The sequence below is a fragment of the Thalassophryne amazonica genome, chromosome 7, assembly GCF_902500255.1.
Source record: "Thalassophryne amazonica chromosome 7, fThaAma1.1, whole genome shotgun sequence".
Lineage (NCBI taxonomy): Eukaryota > Metazoa > Chordata > Actinopteri > Batrachoidiformes > Batrachoididae > Thalassophryne > Thalassophryne amazonica.
The window spans coordinates 82,211,515-82,229,510 of NC_047109.1; the positions used below are offsets into that span (position 1 = coordinate 82,211,515).

The window sequence follows — 17,996 nt, forward strand, 5'->3', positions numbered from 1 at the left end:
TTTTTAAAAATGGTAGTGTGGGCAACTCAGAAGGTAACAAGAAACATGCAGTTCCATCACTCAGTAACTGTTTCAATAAAGTAAACTGGGGTTTTAATAGTTACCTCCTGTTCTTAATGGTTGTTTTATTAAGTGTGAAACAGGTGAAGATGTTTATGGTGTCTTTTCTTGGTTTGTTTTCAGCCAGCAGTTCTCTGTTCCTCACTGCAGACCTGATTGAAGAATTGGGCGAATCCAACGTCTACTGGAAACCTGCACAACTGGAACAGATGACAACAGAGACCTTCACTGCTGCTGTGGACACACTGGGTTGCCATTCGTGATTATGATGCTGCTCAACTGGCTGTGCTCGTTAGGAAAGCAACTCAGGTCCAGCAGACACACTCATTGTGTACCGTAAAAACACGAATGGATTGACACATTGTCCTTTTCTCTTAAATAACATAAATCAGTGATTTTCAACCTTTTTGAGCCGTGGCACCCTTTTTTATATTTACAAACTCCTGCGGCACACCACCAACCAAAATAATATTATAATGCTATTACCTCTGGTTTTGCACAAAACCCAAATATCATCATTATTATTATTATTAATAGAAATCGATACAGAAAACACCACATTTCGAAAATCCTCAAGCATTTTGCGCTCTTATCTCAAGTAGGGCTGTCACGATTAGGAATTTCTGGAGACGATTGTCAAATAATTGCGAATGACGAATATATTGTATTTTTTTTTTCTTTTTTTCCCCTTCTTTATATTCTACTATTGTAGTATAATTACACAACTCTGGAAGAACGTTTGGCTTCTGTGAGTGGGAGAAACTGGGAATGGTGCAACATTTTTATTTTTATCTTCATTTTACATACAGTCCAACTTTTTCTGATTTGTGGTTGTTTCTGTTGCATTTCTGAAATTGTTTTCTCCTCATCAGTCACATTTTGTGCTTAAACACTGCATTAAGCTCAAGATTGAACAAATAATACCTTTGGAAAATAACAGCTGTTAAAGTTCAGAGTTCTCACCTGCTTTTTGTGATCTGTGCGTTTGAACATTGTTTTTTTTTTTTTGTGGCTCAGTTCATTCATATATTCTCATTTTTTAAATATGTTTTTAAAGATATTTGACCATTTATTTCATCTCATGATCTCATAAATTCAACATACGACCGCGCACATGGTGTGAACAGGACGGTAACGGCAGAATCACATCTTTAGAGAAAGTTCAGAGAGAAGTAAAGGCAGCTTCATGTTTCCGTTTTAACGTTCACTCGGGTTAAAATCCTCTCTCTGCTCCGCGCTCGCTGCGCACTGAACGTGTCGCGCCTGCATTCAGGAATCTCCCTCACCCACCCCTCCCTCGCAGCCTGTTAACTCCGCGCGCGCACAGGCACAGACACCCGACAGCTCCGCATTTTAGACGGCTTTTGAAGAAGACGGCACTGTTTTAATCGGCCGTCAGCCTCCTTGTTATTGTCCCGCCTTAAGACGAGATCGAGGCTGCAGCACGTTTGACATCAGATTCTGTCGTTTTATGCTTTGTGGATAAAATAAATAATTCACGGTAATCGCGAATATGAAAAATAATCGCGAATATGAAAAATACCCACGGCACCCCTGACGATTGATCACGGCACCCTAGGGTGCCGCGGCACCCCGGTTGAGAATCACTGACATAAATAAATAAAAATGGCACTTTGTCTCAAGCAGTCATATCAGGTCAGGTCTGGGAGCATCCACGGCTGCTACACATTGCTGCGTCCACCTCAGATGTTGGACGGTCCATCTCCACCTCTTAAAAATAACCATCTATCAATCACGGCAAAGCTGAAACGTAGGCGTCCACATGGACATTTCCATTTGCTGTGGTCTGAACTCTGAGGCCCCTGCGTGCTGGATTGCTCGCAGAATGCACCACACGTCTCCACTTCAAGACTGCTCATATCCCATTCTCCTTGTACATTTGGAGTTGGATCAGGAATGGCATCTGCCCTAAAATGTACCAAGTCACCAAGTGGATCTATATTGGAGCTGCTGTGGTGATCCCGAGCGAAAAGGGTGAAGCCAAAGCAGTTATTGTCAGGCATGTAGTTTCAAGCAGGGCAGATTTGCCTTAGCACTTGCTGGGCTTAGTGACTGTACTGAATAGCACTGTAGTTAGGTTTGAAAATGTTTCTTTGGGATATAATAAAATTCATTCATAATAAAAGTAATGATTGTTATCACTGCAAAAATCCTAAAAGTACTCTGCCTCCTCAATTCACAGCTAAATGACCAACTCTCACATCTGATAAAGAGTGATGTTTGTGGTTGTCCAGATTTGGGGTCCAGTGTCACAAATGAAAGAATCTGCGGTTGCAAAGATGAGATGTATAAGTCGAGGCTTCTCCATCGCTGAGCTGGCGGTGCTGCCCTTTTCTTTGGACACCCTGGAGAACATCGCAGACTGTGGCTGGAGTGAGTTACAGGTAGAGGATAAAGGCAGTGTCACACACTGATGGCATCATAAAGAGGTTCCTCACTAACAGAAGTGATCACGGGTCTCAACAGATGGAGGCGTGTGGAAGGGAATTGCTCAACCGCAAGAACCTGAGAGTGCAAAATCTGGAAGCTGCAGATCTCATTGAACTGCACCATTTCATCTGCGGCCTCAGCATCCGTGAGATTCAGCAGCTCAACGGCGGACGTCTTCACGTCTGTATCTCGTACACAAGCTCACGACAAATTTGTGTTTCACATACGAATGTGGAAAATTACTGCTGCACCCATAAACACACTGGGAGCTGTGATGCTATCAGACAAATGTCAGTGTGCTATTCGTTCAGGGCGCTTAAAAAAATCCATCACTGGTTCTCCTGCAGAATGTTATCAAGAACAGGCATGACTGTTTTATCTCCATGTGTCGTAATTGAAAAAAAAAAAAACAATATCAATGTATGGCTGTTCAATAGGGAGGCTGTAGAATCTGTCAATGATATCCAGTGCTCCCCGAGAGAAGACTCGGCAGCTGAAATGGCGTGTACTGTGGCTGAATTTGGAGAACCCAAAACCTGGATGCAGGCACATGCGTCCATGCTGGGCAACATCATGGGGTGAGACACGTTCAGTCTGCAGGGAAACAATTGTACGAGGTCGGTGAGAAAAGTATCCGACCTTTTTATTTTATGCAAAAAAAAAATACTCCGTTTTTGGAGTGTCAGAGGACAAGTTGGGACATGCCCAGCTCTCCACAATTTCTCTTATTACTCACTCGACTGGTAAGCTACTGAAAGCCGAGATAGGCATGTCCCAACTTGTCCTCTGACACTCCAAAACGGAGGTGTTCTTTGTCTCGCTCATCAGCAGAGCTCCGTCGTGACGCTGCGAACCCTCCGCGCGGCTTTCCGTGACAAAAATCTCTTGTTAAAAGTGAAATCTGCCGGAAACTGGCTGATGTCCCGCTCTTGTGATAACCAGAGAAATTGCACACGACGGTCCCGGATCGACACAAGCCATCTGTTTAGAAATGAAATGGTATGGTTCTTCTGCCTGTCAATCGCGGTTCGGGAGCGCGGCGTGCCGTGCGCCATTGTGGGCCGTCCTTAAAGCAGTAGTAGTAACACTCCTTAATCTCTGTGAAGGCCCATAAAATGTTCACCGAAAGCCATGTGAATTTTTCTGAATGGTTTCCAGGTGCCTGTCTCTAACAGTTTCTGAAAAATTCTGATGGAACAAAGCCCAACTCTTCCGCCATTTCCTCGTCAATGAAAAAACGACGAGAGGGGTGGACCAGTGCTCACTCAAAGCCTGCCCACAGGCGAATGATGCAACCGACAGGTGTGAAAAAACTCACGCATGCGCACGAAGGTTCAAGCTTGGCTGATGTAAAAACATGAATCAAATCCATATATTTTTTGCATAAATAAAAAGGTCAGATACTTTTCTCACACACCCTCGTATCTCACTTTGTGCAGTGCATCCAGAAAGTATTCACAGGGCTCCACTTTTTCCACATTTTGTTATATTACAGTCTTTTTTAACATTTATTCTTTATTATTATTCACAGATCACATTACAGCCAATATTGGAAAGGAATAAAAGGAAAGGGAAAAAAAACAGCATAAAAACCTTGCTGTTACTAACAATACTACAACCCCTGGCAGTAATTATGGAATCACCAGCCTCGGAGGATGTTCATTCAGTTGTTTAATTTTGTAGAAAAAAAGCAGATCACAGACATGACACAAAACTAAAGTCATTTCAAATGGCAACTTTCTGGCTTTAAGAAACACTATAAGAAATCAGGAAAAATAATTGTGGCAGTCAGTAACGGTTACTTTTTTAGACCAAGCAGAGGGAAAAAAATATGGACTCACTCAATTCTGAGGAATAAATTATGGAATCATCCTGTAAATTTTTATCCCCAAAACTAACACCTGCATCAAATCAGATCTGCTCGTTAGTCTGCATCTAAAAAGGAGTGATCACACCTTGGAGATCTGTTGCACCAAGTGGACTGACATGAATCATGGCTCCAACACGAGAGATGTCAATTGAAACAAAGGAGAGGATTATCAAACTCTTAAAAGAGGGTAAATCATCACGCAATCTGATTAGACATTTCCATGCAAATTCTCTCCATGTATGTGAGTTGGTATTTCCATTGAAACTCACAGTAACTGTCCCTTTCCTCTCTCAAAATTTCAAAATTACATTCCTTCTCCCAGTTATCTTTAAATAATCTGTAGAATAAGATTTTTTATTCATAAAGTTCTTATATAGTCTAGATATCATACCCTTGCCGTTCCGATGAATAAGCACGTAATACCTCTTTTAGTATTGGATCATCAGGGTCCACTGTAAAATTTCTAATCACCTGGTTAAAATAATTACGTAGTTGTAAATATCTGTAAAAGTCTTGCTTTTCCAGAGTGTTCCCTTTCAGAGTCTCAAAACTTTTAAATTGTCCTTTATTTGTTATCGAGTGAAATGTTGTTATTCCCTTGATTATCCAGCATTTAAATCTAGAGTCCAGTTGATTCGGTTTGAAGTCAGGGTCGGGCGCACCATCTAATTCCTAACTTGTCGTGTATTTATATGTATCTTTAACAGATTCCAGATTTTAATTTGAAATTTTGTCCATGGATTTTGCAGTTTGTTTAAGCAATTCCCAGGTCTTTATTACCCAATACTGCCTGATTGGGGGGGTCCTTAATGATGATTTCAATGTCTTTCACCTGGCCTGGTAGTCTTGATTACACAAATTTATCAATGGTCTAATTTGGGATGAAAAAATAATCCTTTAAATTTGGTACAGCCATTCCTCCTCTCTTTCGATAGTTGTAGTGTTCTAAACCTTACCCTGGGTTTTTTCCTGCCAAATGAATCTGGAAAAATATATCCCATTCGGAGAATTGTTTTGTGGTTATTTAAACTGGAAGGGCCTGGAATAAAAAAGAAATTCGGGAGTATATTCATTTTTATGGTCTCCACCCTTTGAGTAAGGCTCATAAAGGGGTTGGAGTTCCATCTTTGTATATCTAGTTTTATTCTAGTAAGGAGTGGGTCATCGTTAGTCTTTGCTAATGTGGTAATGTCCTTTGGAAACAGTACACCTAGATATTTCATTGAGTCTTTGTCCCAGTTCAGATTAAATTTGTCCTTAATTTGTTTGGATGGAATATAATTATGTGTTAGGATTTGAGTTTTCTGAACATTCAGTTTATATCCCGTGTATTTACCAAAGCTATCTAGGAGCTTGAATATTCAGGAAATGAGTGAGCGGGGTCTTTTAGGTATATTAGGATGTCGTCCGCGTACAGTGCAATTTTGTGTTCATCTCCATTTATGGTAATACCTTTAATATCGTCAGTTTGCCTAATCCATTGAGCGAGCGGTTCTACAACCCCTGGCAAAAATTATGGAATCACCGGCCTCGGAGGATGTTCATTCAGTTGTTTAATTTTGTAAAAAAGCAGATCATAGACATGACACAAACTAAAGTCATTTCAGATGGCAACTTTCTGGCTTTAAGAAACACTATAAGAAATCAGGAAAAAAAAATTGTGGCAGTCTGTAACGGTTACTTTTTTAGACCAAGCAGAGGGGAAAAAAAAATATGGAATCACTCAATTCTGAGGAATAAATTATGGAATCATCCTGTAAATTTTCATCCCCAAAACTAACACCTGCATCAAATCAGATTTGCTTGTTAGTCTGCATCTAAAAAGGAGTGATCACACCTTGGAGAGCAGTTGCACCAAGTGGACTGACATGAATCATGGCTCCAACACGAGAGATGTCAATTGAAACAAAGGAGATTATCAAACTCTTAAGAGGGTAAATCGTCACGCAATGTTGCAAAAGATGTTGGTTGTTCACAGTCAGCTGTGTCTAAACTCTGGACCAAATACAAACAACATGGGAAGGTTGTTAAAGGTAAACATACTGGTAGACCAAGGAAGACAGAAAACTTAAAGCAGTATGTCTCAAAAATCGAAAATGCACAACAAAACAAATGAGGAACGAATGGGAGGAAACTGGAGTCAACGTCTGTGACCGAACTGTAAGAAACCGCCTAAAGGAAATGGGATTTACATACAGAAAAGCTAAACGAAAGCCATCATTAACACCTAAACTGGAAAAAACAAAGTTACAATGGGCTAAGGAAAAGCAGTTGTGGACTGTGGATGACTGGATGAAAGTCATATTCAGATGATGCTGGAACTTTTGTTTGGTGCCGTTCCAATGAGATTTATAAAGATGACTGCCTGAAGAGAACGTAAATTTCCACAGTCATTGATGATATGGGGCTGCATGTCAGGTAAAGGCACTGGGGAGATGGCTGTCATTACATCATCAATAAATGCACAAGTTTACGTTGATATTTTGGACACTTTTCTTATCCCATCAATTGAAAGGATGTTTGGGGATGATGAAATCATTTTTTCATGATCATAATGCATCTTGCCATAGATCAAAAACTGTGAAAACATTCCTTGCAAAAAGACACATAGGGTCAATGTCATGGCCTGCAAATAGTCCGGATCTTAATCCAATTGAAAATCTTTGGTGGAAGTTGAAGAAAATGGTCCATGACAAGGCTCCAACCTACAAAGCTGATCTGGCAACAGCAATCAGAGAAAGTTGGAGCCAGATTGATGAAGAGTTCCCTGAATAAATTCTTTATAAAAGCCAAATCTCTCGAGAGTCTTATAAAAATTTCCATCTCAGAGTCAGAGGCCTTCTCTGCGTCAAGGCTTAACAATAAGGCCTGAGACTTATGTTCTTGTATATAGTTTATAATATGTAGTGAGCGTCTAATATTATCATGACTTTGTCTCTGGGGAATAAAGCCTGTTTGGTCTGTCTGTATCAGGTAAGGAAGAACCTCTTCAACCCTCTTGGCAAGTATTGATGTATACAATTTGTAGTCGGTATTCAGGACAGAAATTGGTCTAAATGATCCACAATCTAATCTGTCTTTCCCTCTTTCGGAATGACCATGATTGTAGCTTCTCTCCAGGTTGGCGGGATTTTCCCCTCTTTTAAAGCTGTGTTAAATATATTAAGGAGGTTTGGTGTTAACTCGGTTCTGAAGATCTTATACCATTCAGCAGGGTACCCATCTGGCCCTGGTGATTTGTTTGTTTTTAACCTTGAAATCGCACTGTTCAGCTCTTCTTTTGTTATTTCAGCTATTAATTTTCTGTTTTGATCTTCTGATAGAGTGGCTAAGTTAAAGGATGTTAAAAACTGCTCTATTCGCTGTTCCTCTTCTAATTTTGTTTGGGTATATAATTGTTTGTAGTAGTTTTGAAATGCCATTTGTATTTCGTTTTGTTATACAGTAGTGTTCAGAATAATAGTAGTGCTATGTGACTAAAAAGATTAATCCAGGTTTTGAGTATATTTCTTATTGTTACATGGGAAACAAGGTACCAGTAGATTCAGTAGATTCTCACAAATCCAACAAGACCAAGCATTCATGATATGCACACTCTTAAGGCTATGAAGTTGGGCTATTAGTAAAAAAAAGTAGAAAAGGGGGTGTTCACAATAATAGTAGTGTGGCATTCAGTCAGTGAGTTTGTCAATTTTGTGGAACAAACAGGTGTGAATCAGGTGTCCCCTATTTAAGGATGAAACCAGCACCTGTTGAACATGCTTTTCTCTTTGAAAGCCTGAGGAAAATGGGACGTTCAAGACATTGTTCAGAAGAACAGCGTAGTTTGATTAATAAGTTGACTGGAGAGAGGAAAACTTATACGCAGGTGCAAGAAATTATAGGCTGTTCATCTACAATGATCTCCAATGCTTTAAAATGGACAAAAAAAACAGACGCGTGGAAGAAAACGGAAAACAACCATCAAAATGGATAGAAGAATAACCAGAATGGCAAAGGCTCACCAATTGATCAGCTCCAGGATGATCAAAGACAGTCTGGAGTTACCTGTAAGTGCTGTGACAGTTAGAAGACGCCTGTGAAGCTAATTTATTTGCAAGAATCCCCCGCAAAGTTTCTCTGTTAAATAAAAGACGTGCAGAAGAGGTTACAATTTGCCAAAGAACACATCAACTGGCCTAAAGAGAAATGGAGGAATATTTTATGGACTGATGAGAGTAAAATTGTTCTTTTTAGGTCCAGGTGCCGCAGACAGTTTGTGAGACGACCCCCAAACTCTGAATTCAAGTCACAGTGAAGACAGTGAAGCATGGTGGTGCAAGCATCATGATATGGGCATGTTTCTCCTACTATGGTGTTGGGCCTATATATCGCATACCAGGTATCATGGATCAGTTTGGATATGTCAGAATATTTGAAGAGGTCATGTTGCCTTATGGTGAAGAGGACATGCCCTTGAAATGGGTGTTTCAAAAAGACAATGACCCCAAGCACACTAGTAACCGAGCAAAATCTTGGTTCCAAACCAACAAAATGAATGCCTCGCAGATGTGAAGAAATCATGAAAAACTGTGGTTATACAACTAAATACTAGTTTAGTGAGTCACAGGATTGCTGAAAAAGCAGTTTGAACATAATAGTTTTGAGTTTGTAGCGTCAACAGCAGATGCTACTATTATTGTGAACAGCCCCTTTTCTACTTTTTTTTTTTTTTACTAATAGTCCAATTTCATAGCCTTAAGAGTGTGCATATGCAAGCATCATGAATGCTTGATCTTGTTGGATTTGGAATTTACTGGTACCTTGTTTCCCATGTAACAATAAGAAATATATTCAAAACCTGGATTAATCTTTTTAGTCACATAGCACTACTATTATTCTGAACACTACCGTATAGTAATGAGTGTGGGTCCCTATTTTTGTACATTTTGTTATCTGACTGTTGTTTTTCAGTTTCCTTGCCAGTAGCTTAGAAAATTTGGAGCCAGATTCATAATACTTTTGTTTTGTATAAATCATGTTTTTTTGTATTTCTTGTGTATATTGGGTGTTAATTTCATTCCTAACTTCTTTCAGTTTTGAAGTGAGGTTTTGGTTAAATCCCTTCTTATGTTTTATTTCGAGTTCTTTTAGTTCTTTATTCAATTCTGATAATCTTAACTGCCTTTGTTTCTTTTGGTATGCGCAAAAAGATACAATTTTCCCCCTGAGAACCGCTTTTAGTGCATCCCATACTATTTCTGGGCCAACTTCTCCATTATTGTTTTCCTCTATATAGTGTTTGATTTCTTGTTTGATTTTTGTTTTAAATTGTTCACTATTAAGAATACTTGTATTTAACCTCCATAATAAGATTCCAGGGTTGTTATTTATTTGCAGTGACATGTAGAGGGGTGCATGGTCTGACAAGTCGGTATTACCTATCTCACAGTCATGTATTCTATGGCAGTCTTTTTTGAAAATAAAAAAGTAATCTATTCTGGAGTAGACAGCATGTGAATGGGAGTAATGTGTGTAGTCTCGGGTTGTTGGGTAGAATTCTCTCCAGAGATTGATTACTCCCAGCTCTGCCATAAGGATCTTGATCTTCTTGTGTATGGGGGTTTGGGTAGAGTCTTTGGAACCATCCAGTTTGGGATTGAGGCGTATATTCCAGTCTCCCCCACATATAAGTATGCCCATTGCCTCCATCATTAGGTCAAAGATTTTCTATAAAAACTTACTGTATGTCACTGCCAGGAGGCACATAAACATTAAGAAAGGTTATTTGAGCTCCTTCTATTTTGCCAGAGATTAATAAATATCTTCCCTCTTTGTCATTTACCTGTAAGATTTTTTTCATGTTTAACTCTGAGATAGTAAAATGGCTAGTGTGAATAGTACACTTGAGAAAACCCATTCTTTTCAGCTTTTCATGTTCTACAGAATTGAGGTGCATTTCCTGCAAAAACACTATGTGCATTCTCTTTTTTCATTTTACTCTATCTTGCTTCTCTTAATTGGGTTCAGTACCCCATTTATATTGAATGAAACAATTTTAATATTTTGATTAGCCATAATGTTCTATTTGTATTGCGTTTGGTTGGGTTTCCCCTACATCATGAATAGATTCTATAACCTCATACATCCCAGAAACTTGTGAACAGCGAGAGATGACATAATTCAGTAGGAACAATAACACAAAACTTAGCAAAATGTCTTTACATTCTTTAGAGTTTCTTTCTTCCAATGTTGAGGCTCTTTGTACATTAGCCTCTGAGGGGGTCGAGATGTTAGAGCCCCCATAAAGGGATGTCCAGCTCTTCGTTAAGAGTAGGGCCCTTTGAGATGACTGCATAACTCCTACAGTCATGGCTTAAGCATTTCTGTGTCCCAACCATTTTACACAGTTTTAAGGTAAATAATGAAAGTTTTTTAATGAAATCAGAATGAACCATATGAGGCTTCAGGCATTCAGGCAATTAAAATCAGTCTAGTCTATAAGAGTCTTTAAGTCCAAAATAATACTAGACCATCTGGTCCATAAATCTAATGAAATAAGATGTGAACTGGAGCAGACTGTATCTTTTACTTGATAAGATGTTTGATGTCCCTCAGTCTGGAGGAGGATCACGTCTGAACTCCTGGAGTTTCTCTTTGTACTGCGTGTGAGGGGCTTTTTTCTTTTGCGGTGTGGTAGCGGTTGTATTCCTGGCTACGACCCGACGGCACACTGCCACTTGCCATGTAGGTAAGAGTTGGGTCTTGTTGATCCGTATTGGTTGGGGCTGGGATGATGGTCACTGGAAAACCGCGTGAAGCCATGTCCTCTGTTGCCTCTGCTGCTTTCTGATACAGGCGGGTGCCATCATTATAAATACTCTGTCGTGCTGGGTAGGGGGTCTGGAATTTAATTTTCCTTTCCTTGAGTACTTTCTTTGCTTCTGCATATTCCACACGTCTCTTGAGGACTGCAGATGGATAGTCATGGTCTATGTAGAAGTGGGTGGTGTTGTAGAAAACCTCTCTCTTTTGCCAGGCTCTCTGGATCACGTCTTCTTTCACTCTGTAACTCGCAAGCTTTACAATGATGGGCTTTACCTGTGGGTCAGTGGGTTTAGGCACCGGAGCCCTTTGTGCTCTCTCAGTTTTGAGCTCTGTGTCTGGTGGAAATCCCAGTGACTCTTTCAATAGGTTTTCCAGGAAAGAGGGGATATTGTTCCCCTCTGCGCCTTCTGGTATGCTGTATATTCGAATGTTGTCTCTGCGAGCCCATCCTTCTTGATCGATCAGTTTAGCCTCCATGTCAAATAAAACATAATTTGCTAAAACACCCTTGACTGTATGAGCATTGTCTTCTTTATAATTTGTAGTTTTGTAGTTGTTTAATTGATATCCCAATGCAAACTATATATAGATATAGATAGATAGATCTATAGATACAGTGAGGAAAATAAGTATTTGAACACCCTGCAGTTTTGAAAAATCATACATTGGGCCTCATGTATCAATGTTGCGCACTTGTGGCGTAAATTTACGGCGTAAACTTGAAATACACCAAAGTCGCCGTGACATGTATCAAGCAGTGCGCACCTGCCCATTTCTGGCGTACGCCTGACGTGATCTTGATAAATGCGGCGGGTGGAAACGATCGTAATTATAATAAACACGCCCATAAATATTCAGACTCCGCTTCAGACACACCCTCATTTTACGACATAGAAGCCGCCAATAGAGCGTCAAAAGTGGCTGTCGTATCAATTGTTTTGTAGTATATAATCAATAAAGTGTTACAGTGGTCCCTCATTAATCGCTGGAGTTACGTTCTAAAAAATAGCCCGTAATACACGAAACCGCGACGTTAGGCAGCGTTATTTTTTAACAATTATATAGACGTTTCAAAGCTGTAAAACCCCTCACTACACATTTTATACACTTTCTCAATCAGGCAAGAACATTTTCTCACTTTTCTCGTGTGTAAACACTCTCAAAATTCAAACCTTAGTAGGAAAATAATACCAAACTGTTTTCAGGCCCAAACATTTGTTTGAGAAATAAAAATAGAACGTTTTCCTATGAATAATTATGATGGCATTTAGAACTAACGAATCAATTTTAACGATCAACGAACGAGGTTGGACACATAAGAAATTATTAATAGTGACTCACCAGTATTTCACAGATCGGGCCTCTGCGCCTTTTCCCACTCACACCTGGCTGCAGCAGGTGTTGTTTCAGTGTGACAAACACAGTTATGAGTAGTTGTTGGCGCTCTTTTCTCTTCTGGGCAACAAGATTCTTATAAACAGATACGCAGAACACTAAAAAAAAAGGCATGCAAAATTGGACTAAATACTCCGCGAGACTCCGAGGTGAACGGCGTTATAGTGAGGGACCACTGTATTCTCTTTTCACATGTCATAATTCTTGACATGTGGATATTTGCTCGCTCAATTAATAAGACTTGCCTAGTCTGTCAGATTTCTTTATTTTTTAAATGTATTTCTGTATTTATTTTATTGTGACTACCGAATGGAGACGACAAAACCTGATTGCAGCACGGTCGAATTAAGGGAATGACGAAACTACAGTTGTTATTATCAATTCCATTGTCTAAAACGATCACACCCATGAAGTTAAGCTCAGTGCTGCTCTGGCTCCAGGCTCAAAGTCTGGAGAAAAAGGCGAGCAGCGCTTTCTTTGCAGTCAGTGCTGTGACCACGGATCGTGCTCCATAACAATCCGCAAAGGCGGGATTTGTTGATTATTATGTGTATAATCAGGAAAGTGTTATTTATGTAACATTTGCATTGATTTGTATAATGGCACTGTTTATCATGTTGATCATCTTCATTTTATGTGGATTCCAGTGCTGGTTCATTTTGGTGTATAATTTACGCCACCTCTCGACCTGGTGTATATTTTTCAAATATCGCCGTACGCAACGTTGTTACATGAGGCCCATTGTGATTTCCAGATTTTTTTTAGATTATGTCTCTCACAGTGGACATGCACCTAAGATGAAAATTTCAGACCCCTCCATTATTTCTAAGTGGGAGAACTTCCAAAACCGCAGAAAATTAAAATAGTTCAAATACTTATTTTCCTCACTGTAATATATAATGTATATATATGTATGTATATATATATATATATTATATATATATATATATATATATATATATATAGTATATATATATATATACTCAACAAAAATATAAACGCAACACTTTTGGTTTTGCTCCCATTTTGTATGAGATGAACTCAAAGATCTAAAACTTTTTCCACATACACAATATCACCATTTCCCTCAAATATTGTTCACAAACCAGTCTAAATCTGTGATAGTGAGCACTTCTCCTTTGCTGAGATAATCCATCCCACCTCACAGGTGTGCCATACCAAGATGCTGATTAGACACCATGATTAGTGCACAGGTGTGCCTTAGACTGCCCACAATAAAAGGCCACTCTGAAAGGTGCAGTTTTGTTTTATTGGGGGGGATACCAGTCAGTATCTGGTGTGACCACCATTTGCCTCATGCAGTGCAACACATCTCCTTCGCATCATCCGTGAAGAGAACACCTCTCCAACGTGCCAAACGCCAGTGAATGTGAGCATTTGCCCACTCAAGTCGGTTACGACGACGAACTGGAGTCAGGTCGAGACGCCGATGAGGACGACGAGCATGCAGATGAGCTTCCCTGAGACGGTTTCGCATCTATGTGGATGTTAAAATCACCCACTATAATTATCTTATCTGAGCTAAGCACTAAGTCAGACAAATGGTCTGAAAATTCACAGAGAAACTCACAGTAACGACCAGGTGGACGATAGATAATAACAAATAAAACTGGTTTTTGAGACTTCCAATTTGGATGGACAAGACTAAGAGTCAAACTTTCAAATGAATTAAAGCTCTGTCTGGGTCTTTGATTAATTAATAAGCTGGAGTGGAAAATTGCTGCTAGTCCTCCTCCTCGACCCATGCTTCGAGCATTCTGACAGTTAGTGTGACTCGGGGGTGTTGACTCATTTAAACTAACATAATCATCCTGCTGTAACCAGGTTTCTGTAAGGCAGAATAAATCAATATGTTGATCAATTATTATATCATTTACTAACAGGGACTTAGAAGAGAATAAGTCCCTGTAATAGAAGAGAAAGTGACATGAAATATACAATGACATAGCTAAAATTAATCTCTATTACATGAAATATACAATGACATAGCTAAAATTAATCTCTATTACCCGTGCATAGAATGGGTAACTCAACTAGTATAGTATAAATCAGGGGTGCCCAATACGTCAATTGCGATCAACCGGTCGATTGTAGCATTACACCGAGCCTGTGGGAGAGGGAGATCGGGGGTTTGGCTGAACTGCCCACTTTGCCCATTTTTAGTGTTTGATTCTGTGAGCTATTTGTCTGCTGTTTTGTGTAGCAGCTCCGAGTTGAAAAAGTTGTCATCTCTCAAAGTGCGGTGATGGCAGCACACCTACATTGAGTTTTACAAAGACATTTTTACACTTTTTTCTTCATAACTCTGTGCTACTCTGTGAGTGTCCTCGCTAAAAGAGCTGAAAACCTGAGACGCGTTAACAAAAATACTAATGCTCTTTTTCCACCCAAATTTATAAACAATGTAGATTAGAAAATGTAAGTTTTACTGTTACAGTGCTGTCAACAGTTAAATATGGGGTCAAGAAAGACAGTCTTTATTTTATTTTTAATAAAACCAGTATTTATGTTCACTGAACTCGAGAAATACTGCCTTCATTTTATTTTTTATAGAACAAGTATTTGTGTTCATTGAAGTCAAGAAAAACTGACTTCATTTCATGTCTTACAAAGCTTGTTTTCAGGAAATAATATTAAGTTCAACTCAAAATGTCAGGACATACATTGTTTACTGTTAAAACTGCTCTTCCAGTAAAGTGAGTAGTGGCAAAACTGATGATCATTTTCATGTTGAAGTGGCAGGAGGGGTGTTGTCGGCAGCTACTGAATGTAACTATAAGTAACTAGTAATATAACTTAGTTACTTTTAAAATTGAGTATCCAGTAAGTTACTTTTTCAAGGAGTAATCAGTAACTGGATTACTTTTTCAAAGTAACTGTAGCAGTGCTGGTGTGCATGTGTGTGTGCATGCGTGCCTGTGGTGAGTCTTTTGTGTGTGTGTGTGTGTGTGTGTGTGTGTGTGTGTGTGTGTGTGTGTGTGTGTGTGTGTGTGTGTGTGTGTGTGTGTGGGTGTGTGTGTGTGTGTGTGTGTGTCTCACGGTCTGTAATCCATTTGATCACTCCACTGTCTGTGTATCCTTACATTCCCTATTTTTTCCTGTCATGTCTTTGTTTCCCCCGTCCACAGTTCTTCATGTCTTTGTGGTTTTTTGCTCATCAGTTTCTTCATGTAGTTCTTTTGTTATTTGTGTTTAACCTCTACTCTTTTTTGAGTTCCGTGGTTATTTTCTACTGTGTTCTTTCACTTAGATTTGGATATTGCACAGTTGTTTGATCACTGTTTGGGTGGTTTATCATGTATTGTGTTGTCTTTTAGTTCCACGGTTGTTTTTTGCATTTTATGTTCTTGATGTTTTTATGTCTCTGGTTTTGTTTTCTTGATGAGGTTTTATTTTCCTTGTACTTTTTGATGTCTCTGTAGTCACCATGTGTTCCTTTGGATTTCACGTGTCTCTGTTGTTCCTGACCACCCTGATTTTTCCACCTGTTGTTCATTAGTTCTTTTTGCTTTTAAGCCACACCCATTAGTCTGTGAGTTTGCCGCTCGATTGACATTGTTATGTGTTCTCATGGTCTTACCTGTGTTCCCTACATTTTGTAAATACCCTGTGTTGTTTTTCCACATACCTTGTTTCAGCTGTCATTAGTTTTGTCCTCTTCTTTGCACCTCCTGTTAATTCTCCGCCCTGTGTTTAGTGTTGGACTTTATTTTGTATTGACATCCCTGCACCTGCTTTGTTTGGATTGTATATTCACCTGGATTATTAAAGCACCGTGCTTTTGCAACACATCCTTGTATCCTGGCTGCCTGCGTATTGCGGTCGTATTTGACTCTGTCTTGACACCAAATCGTAACAGGAACATCTTTTACAGTCCCACAAATCTTACAGTGCATGTGTAAACTCTAACACAGTGCAATTAAAAGCAGTTGGTAATTTAGTCACTTTTGATGTTTATGTTCAAGGATTCAAAGGATTCCAAGGAATTTTATTGTCTCATGCACAGAAGAACATGTTCCCTGCACAATGAAATGTGTCTACTGCATTTAACCCATCCTAATTGCCAGTAGGAGCAGAAGTGCCATTAGGTGCCCGGGGACCAGGTCCAGATGTACATCCCTGCCTTGGTCAACAGCAGGGCTGAGCAAACCAACACCGACCCATAACAAACACACACACACAACACACAACACATAGGCCGGCCCGGTACATAAACATATATATGAAAAGCAAAACACGAGGGAAAAGGAGGAAAAAAAAAACCCCTCATAGCCACTGCATTACACAGCAGCAGTGGAGGAAAAAAATCCCATCAGCAACAGAAAAACAATAATCACACAGACAAAAACAAGGACACAGGACGACAACCGAGATTTGAAAAGGTCCAGTTTATTAGAACACTCCGGAGGCAGCCTGTTTGGCGCCGTCAACGGCCTTGTCCGACAATCCTGGAGGGGGGAGGGGCAGCCCTGAGCAGTCCTGAGCAGTCCTGAGCCAAGTCAACATCAGAGCTGGAGAAGCTGAGGGAAGGGGGGAAGACCAGGGAGTGAGGCTTAAGTGTTGATCTTCTGAGGAGGTTTTATCACAGCGACCTTGAAGTGCAGCTGTGTTCGGGGAAGCCAAATAAATAGGCAGATTAGCAGATGCCTGAAAGATTCCACAGTTCTGAGAACAGAGTGGCTCTCAATGCATCTGAATGTAGAATGTGGTCTTCACAGACGGTCAGAGCGGGTTTCCAGGGCTGCAATTCTATTCGAGATGTTTTCCAACGCGCGGTTTAACCCCCGCCGACTGCGCAGCCACTGCCTTCCCAATCGAATCAATCATGTAGGGCAGCCTGGAAGGACCAATCAAAGCTGCTTCCACTTTCTTGATTTTCCGGTAAACCAGCATAGTGCCCGCTCCACACAGCAGAAAGCAGGTCACCACCAAGCGAATATGTAACACATCTTCGACGTCCTCCACAGAAAGCATGTAAAGGGCACATGACCTGCCATCTCCTCCACGAGTCCATCACGTAACCCATCACATGCGTCCCGGCAGGACAGGTCGGGTCCTCCGCCCCCCGAATGTCTTGTAGAAAAAATAGTGTCAATTGCGTCAGAGACCACTTTAACAGATCCATTTTGTCGTTTCCAGAAGAGCAAAGCTGCAGCCTCACAGACAACACGCCACAGTAGCAGGAAAGATAAGGAGGGAGGAGAAGAGAAAAGTGCGTCCGTCTCGGCCGAGTGCAAGCTGGCAAAAATGTATCATGTTGATTATCATTATGACCTAGTAGTCGATCTTGAAAATGAAAATTGGAAATTGTGATGAACATGTATACAGAGAAAAAACATTTATGTGTTTAAAATACCATATTTAATCACCCAGTGGAACACCAACAGTCATG

At 40.0% G+C, this 17,996-nt stretch overlaps 1 protein-coding gene across 1 annotated transcript in view; it reads left to right on the plus strand.

The window, feature by feature from the left end:
- The window catches only part of otoa (otoancorin), a 69,243-nt gene that overhangs the window by 21,565 nt on the left and 29,682 nt on the right, over positions 1-17,996 (plus strand). The window contains 5 exon segments of the mRNA XM_034173659.1: positions 184-319; positions 1,967-2,084; positions 2,316-2,465; positions 2,548-2,702; positions 2,949-3,089. Of these exon segments, the coding sequence (XP_034029550.1) occupies positions 184-319; positions 1,967-2,084; positions 2,316-2,465; positions 2,548-2,702; positions 2,949-3,089 (700 nt within the window).